This window comes from Rana temporaria, chromosome 4, assembly GCF_905171775.1.
Source record: "Rana temporaria chromosome 4, aRanTem1.1, whole genome shotgun sequence".
In the NCBI taxonomy this organism is placed as follows: Eukaryota; Metazoa; Chordata; class Amphibia; order Anura; family Ranidae; genus Rana; species Rana temporaria.
In genome coordinates this window covers 224486219-224509519 of record NC_053492.1, presented here as the reverse complement: position 1 = coordinate 224509519, position 23301 = coordinate 224486219, and the positions used below count along the sequence as shown (strand labels likewise).

General features: G+C 40.4%; 1 protein-coding gene across 1 annotated transcript in view; it reads right to left on the bottom strand.

Moving 5' to 3' along the window:
• The window catches only part of LOC120935697 (collagen alpha-1(XIX) chain-like), a 335822-nt gene that overhangs the window by 49748 nt on the left and 262773 nt on the right, over positions 1-23301 (bottom strand). Inside the window, exons 10-12 of the mRNA XM_040347751.1 lie at positions 17611-17655; positions 8611-8652; positions 1821-1856 (exon numbers count right to left, since the gene is read on the bottom strand). Of these exons, the coding sequence (XP_040203685.1) occupies positions 1821-1856; positions 8611-8652; positions 17611-17655 (123 nt within the window). The remainder of the gene's footprint in view (positions 1-1820; positions 1857-8610; positions 8653-17610; positions 17656-23301) is intronic.

The following is a 23301-nucleotide window of genomic DNA, read 5'->3' as shown; positions in this document are numbered from 1 at the left end:
CAAACACTTTCAATAATTACACCAATATCTAATAAGTTGTAAAGGCTAAACCAAATATCAAACCACATTCAGCTTTAATACACAATACGGGGAAAAACAGTAATTGTCATAAGAAAATGTATACCTATTATTTTATATATACTATTAATTTATGAAAATGAAAACATAGTATGCTATGCTATGTGAACAAGAAATGGCTTTAAATCTTTGAAAATTTCAATCTGAAAAGTACATATTTAACCGCTGACTATAAAGTTTTGAAAAATGAAGCCTATTTGAAGCCTATTTGTCTACAGTTTTGCACAATCAGCGTCTACATCAATTATCATCAGACTATTACAATGAATCATTCATTCAGCCTGCATTTTTTTATTTCCATTTTATACATTTCACATAATATCATGAACAATATGATCCTGAAATAAGGAGTGAAGATATAAGGAGTGAAGTCATATGATCCCATTGATCTCTATTGCACCTTGATGGGTTATCTAAAAAATATTTTTAGCCATAGGTAAAGGATGGGTTTAAATACAATGCTGGGAAAAATTATTTGCCCCCTTTATGATTTAATTCGTTTTTTTTTTTGTATATTTGATGATTCAGATCAAAGCATTTTATTATTACACAAAGATAACCCAAGTAAATACAAAATGCAGTTTTTAAATGATTGTTATATTTATAAAGACAAAAAGCTGTCCAAACCTGCCTGGCTTTATGTGAAAAAGTAATTGCCCCCTAAACCTAATAACTGGTTGTGCCACCCTCGGTGGCAACAACTGCAATCAAGCGTTTACGATAACTGTCAATGAGTCTTTCACATTGCTGTGGAGCAATTTTGGCCCACTCTTCTTTGCAGAATTGTTTTAATTCAGCCACATTCGAGGGTTTTCCAGCAAGGTCATGATACAGCATCTCAACTGAATTTAAGTCCGAGCTTTGACTAGGCCATTCCAAAACCAAAGTTTTGCTTTTTTTCAACCATTTGGAGGTGGACTTGCTGTTGTTTTTTTCGGATCATTCTCCTGTTTCATAACCCAAGTGCACTTGAGTTTAAGGTCACAAACTGATGGACGGACATTCTCCTTTAGGATTTTTTTGGTAGAGCTCAGAATTCACGATTCCATCAATTATGGCAAGTCGTCCAGGTCCTGAAGCTGCAAAGCAGTCTGAGACCATCACGCTACCACCACTATGTCTGACTGTTGGTATGATGTTCTTTTTATGAAATGCTGTATTAGTTTTAAGCCAGATGTAACACAGGATGCACAGCTTCCAAATAATAAATATTTTGTCTCATCAGTCCACAGAATATTTGCTGAAAAGTCTTGGGGACAATCAGGTAATTTTTGGTCAATGTGAGATGAGCATTTGTGTTCTTTTTGGTCGGCAGTGGCTTTGGCCTTGGAGCTCTCCCATGGATTTATGTGATTTCTTGATTCAACAGGTCTGGCAGTAATTAGGCCTAGGTGTGGCAAGTGAAAATGTACTCAGCTTTCCAAAAAATGTTGGTTAATCACAGTTCATTCATAATTCAGCATGGGATGAGGCAATTACTTTTCACAGCACTGTAGTTTGTGCATTTTGTTAATAATCCTATAATCAAAATGATCGTCTAATAATGCTAACCACATAAATCTTGCATTAGGGCAGCTTTCCTAAAATGTCTGCAAATAAATTGAACAACTCACTTAAGCAAATGAGGCATTTGGACACTGGCTAATTTTTGTGCCCCTTCAATGCATCAAAGATGTTAAGAATATATGCCAACATAATAATATGGTTTCTATTATCAACAAAAGTATCTTAAACATACTCACATGGTCACCTTTTTCACCTTTTGTATCAGAACTGACCTAAAAGACACACATGACATTTTAACACATGTAAAATATAATTAAGACTATTCTGTAGCTATTCAGTTTACATATATATATATATATATATATATATATATATATATATATATATATATATATATATATATATATATATATATATATATATATATATATATATACGCTACAAGTAATCCTGGTACTCATTGCAGTGTCTTAGTTTTGATAAGAATAACAATTCATGATAGGTATAATTATTATTTAGCACAGTTTTAGACCCGGTTCTAACTGATGCACTGTGAATTTGGTCAGTGTTTTGTCCATTCTGAGGTGTTAATTACTGGTATACTGTGAATTTACCACAATTTTAACACAAATTTCAGGAGTTGGACATAGCAGCGATTGATGTTCTAGCCAATGGAATCATAGTGTAAAAAAAAAAGGTGTTAACTTCCTGTGTACTTCCTAGTTTTTGTGGAGAAGCACGTGGTGAAATTTGCACATATGTGAACCATCAATACGATTCCAGAATGATTTATATTGATGTGTATGAAGACTACACAAAACCCTTTTTTTATCGCATCACATTCGTAGAGGAATCGCAACGCATGTATGTGAACTAAGCGCCTTGAGGCAATTTAGGTCCAGATTCACGTACAGCAGGCGCAAGTTTACGTAACCGGTTTACGTTACACCGCCGCAATTTTTCCGATTTAGTGCCCGATCCACAAAGCACTTCCCTGGAAATTTGCAGCGGTGTATCGTAAACAGGTCCGGCGCAAGGCGGTCCAATTCAAATGGGGCGGGTACCATTTAAATTAGGCGCGCTCCCGCGCCGGACGTACTGCGCATGCTCCCGTCGCAAATTTCCCAACGTGCTTTGCGCAAAATTACGACGTGCCAACGTTTTGTGAATCGCGACGTGAAAAAAGATTTACGCCGGGAAAAATAAAAGATTTAAAAAAAATTCAAAAGCGACGCGGGAAAGACAGGCATACTTTAACATGGTGGAGTTCTTTTACACCATGTTAAAGGTGCCCTATCTTTGCAACGGAAATCGTACACTCGCGACGACGTAACGACGGGAAAAAGCTTTGTGGATCGCCGTAACTCCTAATTTGCATACCCGACGCTGGTTTACGACGCAAACTCCCCCCAGCGGCAGCCGCGGTACTGCATCCTAAGATCCGACATGGTAAAACTATTACACCTGTCGGATCTTAGGGATATCTATGCGTAACTGATTCTATGAATCAGTCGCATAGATAGAAACAGGGATACGACGGAGTATCAGGAGAAACGCCGTCGTATCCCTTTTGTGAATCTGGCCCAATGTTTGCATTTGTAGAGCTATATAAGTTACTCACTCACTCTGAACGACCATCGTTGAAAACAATGACTTCATGGATGACATGCAAATTTAGAATGGTTTTGACGCATCACATTCGCTATGAACTTGAATCAGTGTGAACCGGGCCTTAGGGTTGAATTATTCCTAGCATAAGAATCCAATTGCCTTGGTTTATATTTAAAATTTTTCTTTGGTAATGCTTTTCATGGGCGCATAGTTAAATAAGGACCTCAGTATGCATTGTTATTGATACAGACATAGGGATTGCATTTAAGAACAGGTCCGAGTGATTTGAGCTTCTGCAGCTATCCTACAGTGCAGGAATATGTTCAGATATCAATGAGTACTCAGAATAACTCAGAAACAACTGTGAGAGGTACTCAAACAAATTAGGTTTTAACACAACCACTGATAACAGTAAAAAGAGTGGATAAACTGAAAAGGAAAGTCTACTTTTTTTCAACACTTTTTACTTTTGAATACACAAAGCTGCTACCAGTAGAGTATGGGCAAAGACTTAAAAATGCAATATTTTTATGGAGGAAAAAAAAAGTCTTCTATAATGGATAATCATTCTAAAATGGTAAAAAAAAGTTAAACATTGTATTGTCCATTCACTTCAATAAAAACAGGTTTTGTCCGTTTTGTTAGAAGAGGTGATGGCTTAAACTATGGCCCTCCAGTTGTTCAGGAACTACAATTCCCATCATGCCTAGTCATGTCTCAGAGTTTTACAATGCCTCATGGGATGTGTAGTTCCGCAACAGCAGGAGGGCCATAGTTTGAGGATCCCTGGCCTAACTGAATCAGAGTTAAGTAATTTGTTACAAATTCAAAGTGCCAGGTGTTTACCTGGCTTAATCCATGACTTATTTCTCCCCAACAAAGGAATGTTTTGTATCACATAACACCATTGGAGTCTAGATAGCTATAAACATTATGAAAATGCAATTTCTTATTGCAACCATTATATCTCTTTAGTACATGGCATTAAAACCACCACCATCACACATCATCAAACTAATCAAAATATAGCAATTTTACTGTGTATGCAGTTTACAAAAAACTTTGGTATGCTATTGACAGCGCTGCATATTGGATTTTAAACATACAGTATATTCCAATTTGAACCTGGACAAAGAAATGTCTGCTTTACAATCCATGATAGCCTCATGATTTTAAAATGACATATCCTTAAACAAAGGTGGCAAGAGCCACAATGTAAAGCCGATTTACATTTCATTTTAAATCTTAATTTTAATTGTTAAAATTTGATTGATTGCTCAGGTTTAAAGCTCACTTGTCTCCTTTGTATTACAGCATAGAATCAGTCCCTTATTCTGAACACAGATTAGAAAGATATATTTTCTTTGCAGACATAGATTTTAACAAAAATATTGATTATCAAATGCACAATTATATTAATATTACTATAACATAAGGACATTCATTAAATGTGCTTTTCAGAAATATGGAAAGTATATTGGCAGATTAGAGAGTCCACTAAAACTAAAAAAACACCTCAATGTGCTCTTATCCCTAAGCAAAAAAAAAAAGTTTTCAACTGTTGATTTAAATTCACAGCTATGCAGATCTTCACATCATTTTGTAATTATTATGCAATGATATAGCTAAGGTGCCCAATCCACTCTGTGCCTCTAAATAAGCCTGACCATGGCACTGGATAGTAAACCAGATAAAACCATTTTAAACAGAAGAGATCTCAATAATGCGCTTTGAGATTTCATGCCAGTTGGAAATTGCATGAAATATAGACAGGCTTAACATATTACTACTGCCAACCTGGAGGTCCCATTGTGGCTGTAATGACAGGACTGGCACTATACTACAGCAGTCAAACAAGCCAGCTTAGTATTTAATCTACCATTCCCTATCAGTAAACACATTCTTCTTTTTCCTACTGCTATAACTTTGCTGCAATAGATATTTAACTTTTGGTTTATTTTTTTATTTTTAAACTAGTTATGATTTTGAGATAGAGGTACCACTACACATACAATATTGGTAATTCATTTTGGTGATACATGTTTTGAAAATCAATGAACATAAATTAAAGTGGTACATGAGTTAAAGCACAAAATCAATATTCAGATTTTACGTGGCCAATAATTAGATCCAGCTCTAGGTTGCAACTTGTGGAGAATGGTCCTTTTATATACTCTGTTTTTGGCACACTTCCTTGTATGATAGTATAATCTACTTTGCTGCTTTTATATACATTCGTTTTTTAAGCATGCGTTATAAACTAATGGTAAATATGTATCGTGTGTGATAGATGTTATAGTTCCTAGTTAACATTGAGGTAATTTTTTTTTTTAATGAGAGAAAAATATGGCCACATGCAAACCCCACCATGATGTGTTGAAACAATTAGGGGTTATAATAAATTTGTAAACAAATTAGTAGAGCACCTAGTGGGCATATTTATCCTAATGGGGTTCATATTATTTTGACTTCCTTCTCCAACTCTACAAGCTGTCTATACTTGCTTGTTACTGATACGGACATGTTACATAGATCCTGGTATGTGGTGTTTAGTGCCTGTATGTATGATGAAAAAAAAATCATCCAAGAGGCACTGGGACTTATATGCGCGTTCATACAAAGTATTGTATATGCAAATTCATACAAAGTGGTGAGAGGGCAAAAACACAAAGCTCACTGGCTCAAGTTTGGCTGCTCAAAAGAAAGTTACCCTCCAGTGGGTATACAGCAGGTTCCCAGAAAAAGACCAATGGAAGGAGCACCAGACCAAAGCATAAAAGAGTCCAAATTAATTTATTGGTTTACACTAAAAACAGCCAATGCATTTTAGATTTCAGGAAAAAAAACTTCCCCTTTACCATGGCTTCAGTTAAAATAAGAAACTTGCAGGGACTCAGCAAAGAGCTTTCCTGTATGAATCTTTTTAGGGAAGCTAATTGCTGGATTAGCAGTTTTACTGGTTAGCACCATTTGTGTGAGCAACCAGTGAGCAATCGAGATAAAGGTTTTTTTTTTTCTGACTTTGAAATGCGTTCAATGTTTTCAGTCTAAAAAATGAATACATTTGGACTCTTTTATGCTTGGGTCTGGTGCTCCTTCCATTGGTGTATTTTTTCTTCTCTATGCCTATGATGTCTGTTAATTTATCTTCAGCCATCTTGGAACAACGTGAACAAAAATCTATCTATCTTTCTATCCATCTATTTAGCTATACATCTCTAGGCATTTTAGCGCCCAGCAAAATGAGAGGGGGGGTGGTGCTACCACAAATGAATGATGCACCTTCATTTGAAGCAATAACAGCAACTCATTTTCTGAAAATAAATATGAACCAAGTGCATGTATGTTTACTATTTCACACGTCAAAGGATTTGTAATTCTCTACGGTCAGTTAAATATCCACACATTTCAAAACTGCGCAGTAAAACACACTAATTGTCTGATTAGGCAATTCAACTTTCCATTTGTAAAATATTTTTTTCTGTCACTTCTCAATCTCCAGCTTTTTATTGGACAGATAAAAGGCATGGTCACCTATATGCAATGAGCAGGGTGTGTCTGGGAGTGCCTACATCCTTAGTCAGCAGGATGTACAGTATTTTATCCAGACAATGGCCTTCCCTGGCTGGTGAAAGCCTAGGCTAAGCCTAGGGGGAGTAGAGTTAAAGAAGTACACTTATTGAAGCCAAGCATCACTGTTCTGCGATGGGTGTTTTTAGATGTTAAGGACTGTTATGTTCCCAAATATTTACAGTAAAGCAAAGCAGCAAATAAAGATCCAGATTTGTCTCTTGTGTGCCTGTCTGTGACCTATATCTTGGGAAATTAATATACAGCTGGAAGATGATACTGGGTCAAGTGTATGAGAGCACTGTGGCCATGGGCTACCCAGACAGCAAGCACTTGTTCTGCAAGTTTGAAAATGATTTGCTAAGCTATTACTAGACTTGAAAGGCTTCACAAGTTTGTTGCACATTTGCAGCAAGTTCACATTGCATGACTCCAGATCATCTTTCTTTGCAAACATTCTGCAAGTCTGCTGCAAGTTCTGGTTCAGTTATGCTGTGCAATAGTCATCCCACCACAGGGGTCACTGTGGCTGTATTTTTATGCTGTAGACTTGCAGAGCTCTTGCTGTAGACTCACCACTGCAACTTTGCTTCTGCTAGAAACTTGCCATGCAAATTTGCGTGTCAACTAGAGCTTGTGCTTCAAGTGCTCTGTAAATGTACAAGTTGCCAGTGAAAATGTGCAGCAAGTTAACAAACTTACAATTAAACACTGCTACAGATTTGTAGCAAACTATCCTTGCTATTTGGGTAATGACTTAAAGTAATGCTAAAGTCTTTTTTTTTTTGGTTACACATGACATGTTATACATACCTGCTCTGTGCAGTGGTTTTGCACAGAGCAGCCCAGATCCTCCCCTTCTCGAGTCCCACTTCGGTGCTCCTGGCTCCTCCCTAATTTTGAGTGCCCCCACAGCAAGCAGCGCCACAGCTCTTTGTGTCTATTCATACACAGAGCCCTTGCCCACCCTCCTATTCTCATTGACTGATTTACAGAAGCATGAGTCAATGGCGCCATGTTGCTGTCTGAGCCAATAGGGAGGGGCGTCCCAGGCAGCTGAGACACTCCTACAACATCACTGGATCTAGATGGGGCTCAGTTAACATGTTCTGAGACTGTTGTGCCCTCACCAATCCAAGAAGGCCTAAAGCCTGCTGGTGATACCAAACACTGGCATATAAAGTCTACATTACCCAAGCTCCTCTTACAGGGGAGCTGGCATAGGAAGTAGTAATGGAAACCAGGGAGTAACAATCTTTCTGAAAAGAAGAGATGTGTACGGCAAGAATAGCTGTCCAAAAGTAGAAATTCTTTGTCAGGTAAATTCAAAACAGCAAACATATACGTAGTTCAACTTTGTATGTAGTGGTTTGCCAGGAGTTCTACATTACGCTCCATAAAAATGCTCAGTGTCTTCTTATGCTTTTAATAAACACATTTTTATCATATAACTAGTTTAAGTAACAATTATTGTATTATTCAAACCTCAGGTTGAGGAAGCCAGTCAACATTTGGCAATATCTAGATACAATATTTTGTATAAGAAGGCACAGCTTTAACAATATTTTTCCTGCAGATTCTGTCAATAGCATATTTACTGTAGCACACTTCTTAAGAAACAACATAGTTTTTTTAGATGGTTTTATGATCATGAACCATGCAGAACAGCACTCACACTAGGCTATTTTGTTTCAAAATAATGATTTTACAGAAACCCATTTGCCTGTATTTATTAGCTTTGTTGCTGCCTGCTCTGCTGGCTAGGCACTAAACCTTATGGATTTTATGGCACCTACTTCACATGTTGTACAATTTGAAACCTAATTTGCGCTGTTATATAATTACCAATCCTGGCAGGCCGGGTAATCCTCTTGGACCGACGTCCCCCTACAAATCAAAACAATAAGAAAACAACTGGAATAATCCTTGTGAAAAACAACATTTACCAAGTCCCTGCAAGCTTACATTTTACAAAAGAGCATCAAACTAATGTATTTGGAGCAGGGACGATAAGCACTGTAATTTCTATAATGAGGATGGGTTTACTATACAAAACGAGAATAAACGACACATTAAACACTAATCAAGTTCTTGCACTGGAAAAATTAGAATTCGTCATAAATATGCATTTGTTATAAAATATCGGTAAATGTAATAAGGCCGGGATGGATAAGATCATCATTCTTCGAATCTACATAAGCTGCTGTGTTTACTTATTGCGAGTTGCTTTAAATCCACAACTTACTTACAAACTGATAACAGCAGTGAAAATTTATACATAAGGGCTGTGACTCTAGTAAAAACACAGTGCGATAGGCTTTGCACATGCAGCGTGACAAATCAAAGCTGCAAAAAGTAATTTGTGGACTTTGACAACCACTTTATTTCTTTCTTGGAAAATACGCCATTTTGCTGACACATACATGCACCTATGTTTTCAACAGAATGAATGACAACATGTTTGGCAAACAATTTGTCAAAAATAGCTTACTGTAGTTATTGTTATATGCAAATAGATTCCAATTTCAAGTAGAATATGCCAGGCATATTTTTTAAGAGAAATTACAATGTTCACGGAGTTGCTTACATATATTTTGCGTTTTTTTGTAAAAACCACAATACACTGCATATAAGGTAATTAGGCTGTTCACTTTGCCCAAAAGCTTAGTAAATAAGGTTACACTCTGCTGTCCATCATTCAATCATGTGCAAGCAAATTGAGTGTTTTTAAATTTTCTTTGCAGGAATTTGGGTGTTCTTTGCAAAGTTCAACTTCAACCACATTCACTTAGCCCTGAGGCAAATTCCCTTGCAAAGTGGAAAGCCCATTTGTCTTTACTAAATCAAGCTGGGGGGGGGGGGGTATTTACTAAAGGCATATCCACTTTGCAATGCAAGTGCACTTGGAAGCACAGTCACTGTAGATCTGAGAGGGACATGCAAGGAAAAAAAAAACAGCATTTTTCTTGTACATGATTGGATGAAAAATCAGCAGCGCTTTCAGTCATTTCAGATCTTCCCCTCAGATCTAAAGCAAGTGCACTTACAGTAAATTGTGTCTATATAATTAGCAGAATTGCTCAGACATGCAGCAGTTCACAACAGTAGCATATTGTTGCTTTATCTGCATGTATGTGCTGTGTCCAGGCACAGAAATGTGCTGAGAGCTGTGAACTGTATAACTTTGTTATGCAGACAGAAAACTATTTAAATAGAAGTGTAAATAATGTAATAATTATTATTGGTAGGCAATACATTTTAAAGGTACTGTAATGCAATTTCTACATTATTATTTTTTCTGCAATATATTTTTTATTAGAGTTTTAGTTTATAAAATAAAGTGAAAAAAAAAAGAGATTTTTAATACAGCTTACCTGTAAAATCTTTTTCTTGGAGTACATCACGGGACACAGAGCAGCATATTCATTACTATATGGGTTATATGGAGTACCTTCAGGTGATGGACACTGGCAATCTCAAAAACAGGAAGTGCCCCTCCCTATATAACCCCCTCCCATAGGAGGAGTACCTCAGTTTTGTAGCAATCAGTACGCCTCCCAAAATGGTCCCCAAAAGAGGGGTGGGAGCTCTGTGTCCCGTGATGTACTCCAAGAAAAAGATTTTACAGGTAAGCTGTATTAAAAATCTCTTTTTCTTTATCGTACATCACGGGACACAGAGCAGCATATTCATTACTATATGGGATGTCCCAAAGCAATGCTTACAATGAGGGGAGGGAGAACATCTTCCCAAGACAAAAGGATTTAATTTAGAGATATACTCAAATCATAATAAATCCAACTTAGTTGAGAAAAAATAATTTTAAATTTAACTCAAAAGGGAGCCCCCGGAATCCGAGGGTCTCAAACTGCAGCCTGCAGCACTGCCTGCCCAAAGGCTGTATCAGTATTCCTTCTTACGTCCAACTGGTAGAATTTTGTAAACGTGTGGACAGAAGACCAGGTTGCCGCCTTGCAAACTTGAGCCATAGAGATCTGGTGGTGTGCTGCCCAGGAGGCGCCCATGGCCCTAGTAGAATGAGCTTTTAATGATAACGGAGGAGGCAACCCTTTCAAGCCGTAGGCCTGAGTGATTAACTGTTTAATCCACCTCGAGATGGTGGATTTTGCAGCTGACTGCCCCTTCTTGGGCCCATCCAGTAAAATGAACAACACATCTGTTTTCCGGATCTTCTCTGTAGCTCTAAGATAGGCCTTCATGGCCCTGACAATATCAAAGGTATGCAGCAACCTTTCCTTTCTGGAAGTAGGTTTAGGAAAGAAGGATGGTAATACCAAATCCTGGTTTAGATGAAAAACTGGATATAACCTTTGGTAGGAAGGAAGGATGAGGGCGGAGAATGACCCTGTCCTTATGCAAAATAAGATATGGTTCCTTACAGGATAAGGCTGCCAGTTCCGATACTCTTCTGGCGAAAACTATGGCGACCAAAAATACTAACTTCCTTGTCAGTAAAACCAAAGGAATTTCAGCCAACGGCTCAAAAGGTTGTTTCTGTAACTTGACAGAACAAGATTTAAATCCCACGGACAAAGCGGGGATTTAACTGGAGGATTAATACGTCAGACCCCCTGCATGAAGGTCTTAACCAGCGAGTGGGTGGCCAGCGGCCGCTGAAACCACACTGACAAAGCTGAAATCTGTCCCTCGATAGTGCTTAATGCCAGTCCTTTATCCACTCCTAGCTGGAGAAAACGTAATACTCTATCGATGGTAAACTTACGAGAAAGCCATAGCTTGGACTCACACCAGCCTACATAGGCCTTCCAGACCCTGTAATAAATCACCCTAGAGACCGGTTTCCTGGCTCTGATTAGGGTAGAGATTACTTTCTAAAACAGACCTCTACCCCTGAGAATCAGGGATTCAGCTTCCAGGCCGTCAAATTTAGATGCCGTAAGGCAGGGTGGAGGATCGGACCTTGCGATAGCAGGTCTGGCCGTAGAGGAAGAGTCCAAGGGTCTCCCACTACCATCTTTAGGATTAGTGAATACCATGCCCTTCTGGGCCATGATGGAGCTACCAGGATGACTGGTATGTGCTCCACCCTGATCCTGCGCAGCAGGCGGGGTAGTAACTGGAGCGGGGGAAAAGCATAAAGAAGTTTGAACTGATGCCAAGGGCAAACCAGCGCATTGGTTCCGCAGGCCATCGGATCCCTTGAGCGGGATATGAACCTGTCTAGCTTCTTGTTGAGTCTTGATGCCATGACGTCCGCGTCCGGCACTCCCCATCTCTGGCAGAGTGTCTGAAAGACCTGTGGATGTAGAGACCATTCCCCCGGCAACAGAGTCTGGCGACTTAAGAAGTCCGCCTGAAGGTTGTCCACTCCTGGAATGAATATTGCCGATATGCAGGGCACATGAGCTTCTGCCCATAGGAGAATCAAGCTCACCTCTCTCTGAGCGGCTTGACTCTTGGTTCCCCCTTGGTGATTTATGTATGCCACTGCCGTGGCATTGTCCGATTGAATTCTCACCGGGAACCCCTGCAACTTGGCCGTCCAAGCCCTGAGGGCTAGTCGAGCAGCTCTGAGCTCCAAGATGTTGATGGGCAACTGCTTCTCTGGCTTTGCCCAAGTGCCTTGGCGAGTGCAACCATCCAAAATTGCTCCCCAGCCTGTCAGGCTGGCGTCTGTGGTTACTATCTTCCAAGCCACTGGGCTGAAAGACTTCCCCTTCAGTAGATTCTGAGGGTCTAACCACCAACACAGACTTTGTCGGACTCTTGATGAGAGCGGCAAAGGGATATCTAAGGCCTGTGGCCTCCTGCTCCATGCTGACAGGATGGCTGCCTGCAGGATGCTAGTGTGGCTCTGGGCGTACGGTACCGCCTCGAATGTGGCCACCATCTTGCCTAGTAACCGCATACATAGGCGAACAGTTGGTTCCTTCTTGCTTAGAACCAGTAGGATTAATTCCTTGATGGCTTTGACTTTTATCAGAGGCAGAAACACCCTCTGTTGTTCTGTGTCTAATCTCAAGCCGAGATATTCCAACTGCCTTGTGGGCTGGAATGCTGATTTTTCTCGATTTAGGACCCAGCCGAACCTCTCGAGGTACTGAACTGTGAGGGCCACTGCTCGTTCCATGCCAGGAGACGAGTGATTTATGACTAGGAGGTCGTCCAGGTATGCTAGGATCGTGACCCCTTGGATCCTTAGATTGGCTAGGATTGGAGCTAGGACCTTCGTAAACACCTGGGGGGCCGTAGCCAACCCGAAGGGAAGCGCCACGAATTTGGAAATGACGTAGAGCCACCGAGAAGCGTAGAAATCTTTGATGTGGCTGGTAAACTGGAACATGAAGGTAAGCATCCTTTATGTCTATGGATGCCATAAAATCGTCCTTCTGAAGTGCGGCAACTGCTGACCGCACGGATTCCATCTGAAATGAGCGGACCTTTAGGTATGCATTCACCATTTTTAAGTCCAAAATTGGCCTGACATTGCCGTTGGGCTTTGGGATGATGAATAGGTTGGAGTAGAAACCTAGCCCCTGTTCTTGGACTGGTACCTCTACTATTACCTCCTGAGAGAGTAGATGATTCAATGCCGCTATTAATGCGGCTCCCTTCTTTGGATCGTTTGGTACACTTGACTCCTGAAAATGAGGAGGAGGAAACTTTAGGAAGTCTAGTTTGTAGCCTGTAGCCACGGAAGACCGTACCCATCTGTCGGGAATGCTGGCCTCCCAAACCTCTGCAAAGAGACGCAGTCTTCCCCCCCACCTTCGAGGGTGGGGGCGCCCCTTCATAAGGCCGGCTTGGGGGCTGGCTTTGCTGGTTTGCGAAACCACTGCTTCTTGCCTGCGACGGCCTGTCCCTGCGACTTGTTAAAATTTGATCTTGCAGGAGGCCGTCGATACTGTTTGGTATTGGAAGGCCCCTGCCCAGGGGAGTACTGTCGTTTAAACGCAGGCCCCTGAAACAACTTCTTGGTGGGCAAAAGAGTACTTTTTCCGCTTGAAATGGTCTGGATGTATTTGTCCAGGTCTTCTCCGAAGAGTCGTCCTCCATGGAAGGGGAACCCTACCAGGAGCTTCTTGCATGGGGGCTCTGCCTCCCAGCTCTTTAACCATAAGAGTCTTCTCATATGGATAAGGGATAACGATAAACGTGACGCTTGCTGGATAGAATCCTTAATCGCATCTACCGTAAAGCGTATGGCCCTAGGGACGTCCGAAAATTCTTCTGCCTGCTGGGCAGGAATAAGTTTAAGCATCTGCTTAGCTTGATCCGATAATGCTTGTGCAACCCCAATTGCAGCCACAGCTGGCTGCACTACTGCCCTTGCAGTAGTGAAGGAGGTTTTAAGTAGCGTTTCCAAGCGTTTATCAACCGGATCCTTGAACACCTGTATGTTTTCTACAGGGCATGTTAAAGATTTGTTAACACATGAGATGGCTGCGTCTACAGCCAGGGCTGCCCATCTCTTGGAAAATTTCTCTTCCATAGGATATAAGGCAGAGAATCTTTTTGGTGGTACAAAGATTCTATCTGGCTTGGCCCAATCTTGGAACATAACTTCCTCTAGTAGAGGATGGATCGGAAAAAACGCATTGGTTTGAGGCGCTCTTAGTGAGCCCAAAGCTGAGACCGTTGATACTTGGAGATCTGGTACTGGCAAGTTGAACGTCCTATGGACCAAGTCTGTTAAAACTTGAACCCACCAGCTCTCCCTTTGGGAGGCTGCGCCAGACTCCTCCGTACCCAGATCCTCGATCCCTGAACCTACTTGGTCCTTGTCCAAGAGGTCTTCCAATTCCCCTGCGGAAGGGACCTCCTCATCTGAGGGTTCACGCTCGGGCGACGGAGATCTATTCCGTTTTTTTGCCCCGCATAGCCTTGGCTATTTCTTTTTTCCATCTCCTTTAGAGAGGTGGACAGTACCTCGTCCTTCCTCTGGGGAAAGTAGCGGTATGACTTTGTCCGAGACCTCAGACCCTCTGGGGGAATCCCCACCTCTTGTACCCTCTGAACCAGATGCCATGGTACAATACCGAGGTACGCCCGCTACTTAACGGTGTTTGGGAAAATAAATAGTTGTTGCCCAAAAAACCTTTCTGGGGAAAAAAATGCCTTCCTTATTAACTTGGTTTTTTTTTTTTTTTTTTAAACCAAAGAAAGAAAAACCATTCTGTCCCCCTTTAGTAGTATTTGCCAAAAAAACTGCTGAAAAAGAAACCCTATCTCTAGGGGAAAGGACAGTCTTTTTGAAGACTGTAATACTCTTCTTTGGCCACTGTGTGTCCTCGGCGCCCCACGCTGCCGCTCTGGTTCTTCCTCTCTCAGTTCCAACACTTCACTGAGCTGGGAACTTTTTGGAAGGGCCGCCCCTTCCTTTTACCTACAGGCCCGCCCTTCCCCTGTCAGCAAACGGCGCGAAATTGCGCCCATATCACGGGGACGCACGCGCGCCCGCCAGCGGGGGGGGGGGGGCGGGGGAGGGGGCCACACGAGGAGGTCAGAGGCTGATCCTGCCGTCCAGGCCAGGATCCACAGAGCGGCATTTTTTCCTGCAGCAACCGCCTGGACCTCTCTGAGCAAGCTTGCAGGTAGGAGCATTCACTCCTTTACATAAGAAACCTCAGTAGATTCCCAGGGGCTTCTCTTAGAGAGAATTGTCACTATACACACAGGCCCTTTTTCATGCTTTCTAGCACCAGTTGCAATACTACCAGGGAGGTCACGATTATGGGGAATATATACATACAGAGTCATCCTATCCTAAGATATGTGACTCACCTTGCCAGATGCAGCGCATAAACCATAGGCATGTCCCACTGTGACCTTCCCCCAGAAAAAACCTGCTGCGAACCAAGTTCCGCAAGTTTCCCCTTCACTTACCTGCTCCATGCCGCAGGACTTTGCACAGCAAGAGGTCCAATCTTCCCCCATCTCCGTGGGGCGTCTAGACCTTCAGGCCCTGGGTTCCTATGAAGGATCCACTGTCCTGGGCCCATATAGCACCCTGGCAACAGAAACATTAGGCCCCCAAAGGTTTCTAAGTTCTGGGCCCAGAGTCCAGCTCTCTGTGACAGAAAGCATTATGGGCTATACCCCAATGGTTTGGGGTCCGGTTACTGACCACTTTAGCACTGAGGCCTTTGGACAGAACCGGTTAGCCCACCTTAATCCCAAGGATGTGGAGGAAAGCTAAACCATGACCAACACCTAAGACACTGGCGTAAAAACTGAGGTACTCCTCCTATGGGAGGGGGTTATATAGGGAGGGGCACTTCCTGTTTTTGAGATTGCCAGTGTCCATCACCTGAAGGTACTCCATATAACCCATATAGTAATGAATATGCTGCTCTGTGTCCCGTGATGTACGATAAAGAAATAAACACAAAGATTTGCCTAGCAATATGGTATCCACATATACAAGCACGTGTGAAAACAGTTGTCATTGGAATACAAGGAGCAGTAAAGATTTCTACACAGCATACTCCAATACCAAATTCTCGGTACTTTAGATTTTTACATTATTTAATCTACTCAAGACTGTCATCATGTTTCACGTGTATCAGGTTTATTAAAAAGGAAGTACTATTATAATCAAACCTTTGTCTTTAGCGCTTTGATCCCCTTTTAAAAATTACATTTTTATGACAGCTACTTTAAGTGACTAACATTTTCAGAAGGAGGCCAACAATGGATGCCTAGGCAGTTGTTTCAGGACAGCTTCCCTTAATGCCTTTCATCCTTTAACATTAGCTAGGAACTACCCACACCATATATTTTCTGAAAGCAAAAGTAATAACAATAATATAAAATATGATTTTGTATGTCCTACCCTACCAGATGTGATGATCAAATGATGAGTCCCCTATGCACGGCCTCACTGAATACATGAGATGCATAAAGAAGCATCCCTGTACTGGTCTAACTTCCTTGTACAGCTCTACAATGGATAAAGTATCAGTGGCATGTCAGCTTAATTCCTTGTTTTAATGTACCGGTAAGTGAGCTATACTAAGTATTATTTGGGGGGAGATGGAAAGGGATTCCAGGGGTTCGGTGTGCTCTTGATTGCATAGGTAGGCAAAAAGGAAGAATAACGAATAAAAAGGAGGGGGTTGTCAGGGGCCCAAGGTCCAAATACTGCACCAGGGTCTTAAGATTTGGCACTATGGCCCTGTCACCAATGCTAATGTAGACTTCACTATAATTGAACACAAACCCAAACACAACTTAATAAATGCACAATAATTTGATGGAGGGCCTACATTTTTGAAATTCTGTAAAAGCCTCCTCATGTAAGGCTGATTGCAAACCCTGTTTTACATTGCAGTGTCAGCTGTAACTTTCTCACTTCATGTTCCAGTCACCAAAATCTTAATTACAAGCTTGACTGGGCAGAAAATAGTTTTTACGAAAAAAGACTTTAACAGCTCTGTACAAATGTATGCACATTAGGCAAAAATGAATAAACATATTAATAATTATCTCAGGAATGCATTACTTATCTTCACTACTAAAAAATTTGCAATATATGGAAACTGTGAACATGCTATGGATTTTATACTATGATGATGGTGCTTGAAAAACAGCTTTGCTATAAAATGTAGTATAAACATGAAAGCAGCTGTGTATATATAGTGTTTTAATTCTACACTGATTTACAGACTGACTTTATAGACTTGAATAGAGCCACCCGTGGAGTAAAATACTGCCAGGAAAAGACATCACAGGAACAAATAAGCGAGACACAATTACTAGACATTTGGCACAATACATCTGAAAGCAAAGAGCCAAAAAAAAACCTGGAAAACAATCGGCATATAATGAATGTCAATTCACTTTGCTTTCTGCAAACATTACCTTTTCTCCATTTTGACCTGGAAGTCCATCTTGTCCTTGGAAACCCTGGATCAAAATACAATTGCAACAGTTTTAGAAGCAGAACCTCACTTTCATCTGTGCAGAGAAAAAAACCCATAAATATACAAGTAAGCTAATCTTGATGCTTGTATTTTCTTGGTTAGTTAGTCCATTTCAAAATGATACGCATCATTTTTTCTAGGTACCGGCACACTGAATTACCTTTGGTTTCTTTTAATTCTCCACTTTACTTCTTAGTTGTAACTACCTACACTTCACTTCTATTGTGAGAATATTAATTTATTTTGAAACAAAATGACCAATACTATATTATGGATTCTACATCACACAATTAAAACTGTGGAGTAGCAATATATTAAGTTTCCTTCTGAATCTCATCATATTGCATCGTATTCATCGTATTGCACATTAGCCTGACAACTAATTCAGAAGACATCTTGACAATGAGTATAATGAGACAAAGTCACTTAAACATACTTCACTATGGTAAATTACTAATAGCGAAGGCTTTGGGAGAAGCAATAGGGGCTTTCCAGATCATGATATAAGAGCCCAGATCAAATATTCAGCCCTTACAGCAGTCATATTAGCTTTCTCAGTAGTATTTGCACTGCTGAGTGTCAAACTACTGTCATGTTCACATCTGAAATGCCATTAGTGCATTGTGCCAAAATATACTAGAACTGTCCATACATAGTCAATGTAACAAGAATTATTGACATGCAAAGTCCAGTGGACAATAACAATCAATCAATCAGATTGTAGTTTATTACTGTCAGGCTACTATTAGAGAAGTGGTTTGATTGGTTATTACGCATGTTTGTGCTTCTTTGATTGGCCTTTATTTAATGTGTCCTAAACTTTTCTGTAGGATCAATTAATAAATAAGTTATGACTATTATGTGCCAGATTATTTTCAGAAATAAAAAACGAGATGGATCGCCGAAATGGGAGACACCATTCGCTTGGAAAAATTTATATATCAGCACAGGGGTCGGCCGGGGAAGTTCGACAGGCTGTGGGCACCTTGGTTGGATGCCCCCGGGCTGTCACCGGTCGATCTAGTGATGGACAGACTGCTGAGGTAAGGAGGTGACCCTCTTGTGGGGTAAGAGATATATATGATGGGGTGGGCTTATGCAATGAATATCCCCAGTGACAGTGAGACCTGTCTTTGTGTGTTTTAGGTGGTGGCGGGTGATAGCAATGCAGTTACCACATCCCTCTTGTAACGCTGATAGGGTTCACTGCCGGAACGTCTGCCCTGTATATGAGCTGTGAAACTCCCCCCCCCCTTTTTTTTTTTTCTCCCCCTTTTTTCTTTTTCTCTCCCTTTTTTTTTTGCTACCTTGTTTCTCCTCAATAAGTTTCCCTGAGTTGAGGAAGGGAGGGAGAACGGAATTGGATGTGATGTGCACAGCGCTAGGTATGACAATGTTAACAACTTAGTTTGGATACAGCATATATTGTTTAGTAACCTTGTGTATGAGTAGAAAGATATGTGTTAGGATGCAGCCTGTATCCAGTGTTTTTTATGCTGCACAATGAAACGGATATGCTTGTAAAATTGTATGGTTCTTTTCTCTTAATAAAACCTTTTCTGATATGAAAAAAGAAATAAAAAACGAGAGCTGAAAATCAACACTACATAGCTGCAATTTAAAACATTATAGCAAATAACAAATGCATATCTTCTTCTTCATATGTATTTAATATATAACTAAAACTAAACAACAACTTTTTACGCACAACAAAAAAAAACTAGTCTACTTTTAGGTGCTTCTGAAAAAGGCTATTTAACATTAGTCTGCCATATATTGATTCAGAAAGGGAGAACAAATGCTTGTTTACCAGATATCATTTTCCAAAATGTTTGTTTTCCCAGTTTGAAAGTAAACACAATAGCTTTTGGAATAAAGTTTCAGCCGATTGCACCTTGTAATACAATAAGATAATGAGCAGCGCCTACAATATTATATTCATTACTTCCCAAGTTACTATTTAGAACTCAAATACATTATTTTGTAAAGGTTTCTCATTTTCATTAGCACAAAGTAAGGAATGGTTTAGTTAAAACAATCCATTCTGTAGAATACACAGTACACCAATGTGATGGATTCTTTTCCTTTCCCAAAAAGCACACGGTCCTATAAATGTACAAACCCAAGGACCTTTGAGAGGCTCTCTTAAAACTAAAATCACAATTCTGCAGCAACAAATAATTTCAACTTTAATGTTGCAGCTTAACAGGTCCTAGAGAGGGCACGTGGACTTAATTACCTATAATTACACAAGGAAAGCAGAAGATTCTTTGTTCTTATTGAATGAGAAGTTGGTGTAGACCCTTAAAAACATGACCACCAAATTTAAACATGTCTTTACCCAATTGATTAGCAATACCTGCCTAGAAATTTTGACTATTAACAACTAGCCATATAAAACATCATTGATTTTCAATTACTTTTAGATGCCTCTTGGCAGGATGGAGCCGATTTATTCAAACCGCCCTATCCCACATCCCACCCCTCTACCTACACAAACCCACCAAAGTGCTATTCTCCTTACTGATTTGCTGGGTTATCTATATCAGTGGTCATCAACCCTGTCCTGTAGGGCCCACTAACAGGCCAGGTTTGCAAGATAACTGAAATACATCACAGGTGATATCATTTGCTGCTCAGTGATTGCCGTATTCTAGTCTGCATCTCCCCAAGGTAATACATAAAACCTGGCCTGTTAGTGGGCCATGAGGACAGTGTTGATGACGACTGATCTATATGACTTAACTCCAATATCCATACATTTGAATTCTTTGGGCTTCTGATCCTCCTTACCTATTTCAATTAACCCTACAAGTGATACGTACTAGGTCCCAACAATTGTGCAGCTGAACACTGGTGACATCTACAGTAAGGGAACGTTTGCTTTCATGATTGCATGTAACCAATCCAAATGTATCATCTACTCATTATGTTAATTATAGTGCATACTCTTTTGAAATATCCTATTTTATTGTAAACTCATCAGTGTATATGGGTAAAACATTGTGTATGTTATACTACTTTGTCCAGTGGCAGCTGTAGCAGGTCAGATGTTACGTAGTACTCCACAGTGCAACAATAATTGCTTCAATGCTCTGTTATACATGATTATATCTTAACCACTTAAGCCCCGGACCAATATGCTGCTAAATGCCCAAAGGCGTTTTTACAATTAGGCACTGCGTCGCTTTAACAGACAATTGCGCGCTCGTGCGACGTGGCTCCCAAACAAAATTGGCGTCCTTTTTTCACCACAAATAGAGCTTTCTTTTGGTGGTATTTGATCACCTCTGCGGTTTGTAGTTTTTGCGCTATAAACAAAAATAGAGCGACAATTTTGAAAAAAATTCAATATTTTTTACTTTTTGCTGTAATAAATATCCCCCAAAAACATATATAAAATTATTTTTTTCCCTCAGTTTAGGCCAATACGTATTCTTCTACCTATTTTTGGTAAAAAAATCGCAATAAGCGTTTATCGATTGGTTTGCGCAAAATTTATAGCGTTTACAAAATAGGGGATATTTTTATTGCATTTTTTTTATTTTTTTTTACTACTAATGGCGGCGATCAGCGATTTTTTTCTTAACTGCGACATTATGGCGGACACTTCGGACAATTTTGACACATTTTTGGGAAACAAATAGCCGCGCCGTCATCCCGGATCGCTCCCCGAGGGAATCCGCCCACATCGGGGGGGGGGGTCCCGATCGGACCCCCACCCGCTAGAAGGCAAGGACGTATATATACACCCTTCTGCCTGTCCGTGCCGTTTTGCGGACGTAAATAGTCGTGCGGCGGGCGTTAAGTGGTTAAATATAAGTGTACTGAAACAGGCTAATTTTTCACTTCAGTCAAACATGAATTTTTTTACATTTACTGACTGGTCAAAGCCTACCTGTTCATTGGCTTTAATTTTAACACTGGAATTCTGAAGATGACTTCACTGTTCTATAATTTTATATAATTTCAGATAAATGATGTTAATGCTAGTGAAAATGTAGGCCATTGTGTCTGTTGATTGACACACCACCCTCTCTCTGAGATCTGTGCAGCCTTTCTCACACAAATTGCAACATGACAGGTATACAGAATGAATGTGGCAAGTTGCTGCAATGTTGTACAGAAGGATATGTAAAAAAAATTGTTTGACTTGTTCAGACTGAATGAACGTGATTTTTAGAAACCTTGGTTGCAGGCAAACTAAGGAATTTCTAAATTTAGTTCACTTATGACATTCCAAGGATACAATTAGAATTTCATTGACTTGTTTCCTGAAGTTGTGCTATAAAACTGAAAGTGGAAGAAAACCCTAAACACCAACAGACAACAACGTAACCAGCCTGTGGGGTCTTTTAGTAGAAGAGACTTCTACAGATAGGGGTAGATTCAGGTAGAATTGCTTATTTTTGTGCGGGCGTAGCGTATCTCAGATACGCTACGCCGCTGTAACTTAGTGAGGCAGGTTCTGTATTCACCAAGAACCTGCGCCCTAAGTTACGGCGGCGTAGCGTAAATCTGCCGGCGTAATCGCACCCAATTCAAATTGTGAAGAGGTGGGCGTGTTTTATGTAAATAAAACATGACCCCACGTAAATGACGTTTGTGACTAACCGCGAATGCGCCGTCCGTGAATGTAACCCAGTGCGCAAGCTCCAAATTAACCGTCAAAAAGCCAATGCTTTCGACGTGAACGTAAATTACGCAAATCCCTATTCGCGAATGACTTACCAAACAACGTAAAATTTTCAAAATTCGACACGGGAACGACGTCCATACTTAACATAGGATACGCCTCATATAGCAGGGGTAACTTTACGCCGAAAAAAGCCTAACGTAAACGACGTAAAAAAATGCGCCGGGCAAACGTACGTTTCTGAATCGGCGTATCTACCTAATTTGCATATTCAACTCGTAAATATACAGAAGCGCCACCTAGCGTCCAGCATAAAATTGCAACTAAGATACGACGGCGTAAGAGACTCGGATCTTAGTCAAATCTATGCGTAACTAATTCTATGAATCAGGCGCATAGATACGACTGTGTATCTGGAGATATGCCGTCGTATCTCTTACCTGAATCTACCCCTTATTCTCTTCTACCAAAAATAACTCTTGTCTACCTGCTAGTACGTTTTTTCTTTAATATGTACACCGCCTGCAGCACATGCAATACAACAGACCGAGAAGAAGGAAAAAAATAACATGGCTGGGGTTTTACTACAAGTTCATATGGGCATGGTGAAATTCAATGAATGTGAGTGATATAAAGTGAAGTTTTAGGTGCACACTTGTCTTGCAGTTTTTTTCTCCTTTAAATGATGTAGTGGCATACTGCGAACAAAAGGCAGCTCCAAATTACAGGTAGTCTGTAAGTGTATACTCTGCTTTGATCACCCCAAACTTAAAGTGATTGTAAAGGCAGAATTCTTTTATCTTAATGCATTAAGTTAAAAAGCCTTCTGTGTGTTGCAGCCCCCTCAGTAACACTGTTCAACTGCCCCTGAACTCATTCAATGGTATCCTATGTGACCATGTACACAGTCTAGTTTATTGATGTTTTTAGGCAGTTGCATTCAACAGTGTTTCTTTGAAAGCAAAAAAATGGGTTCAGACGCCAAACGTGGCT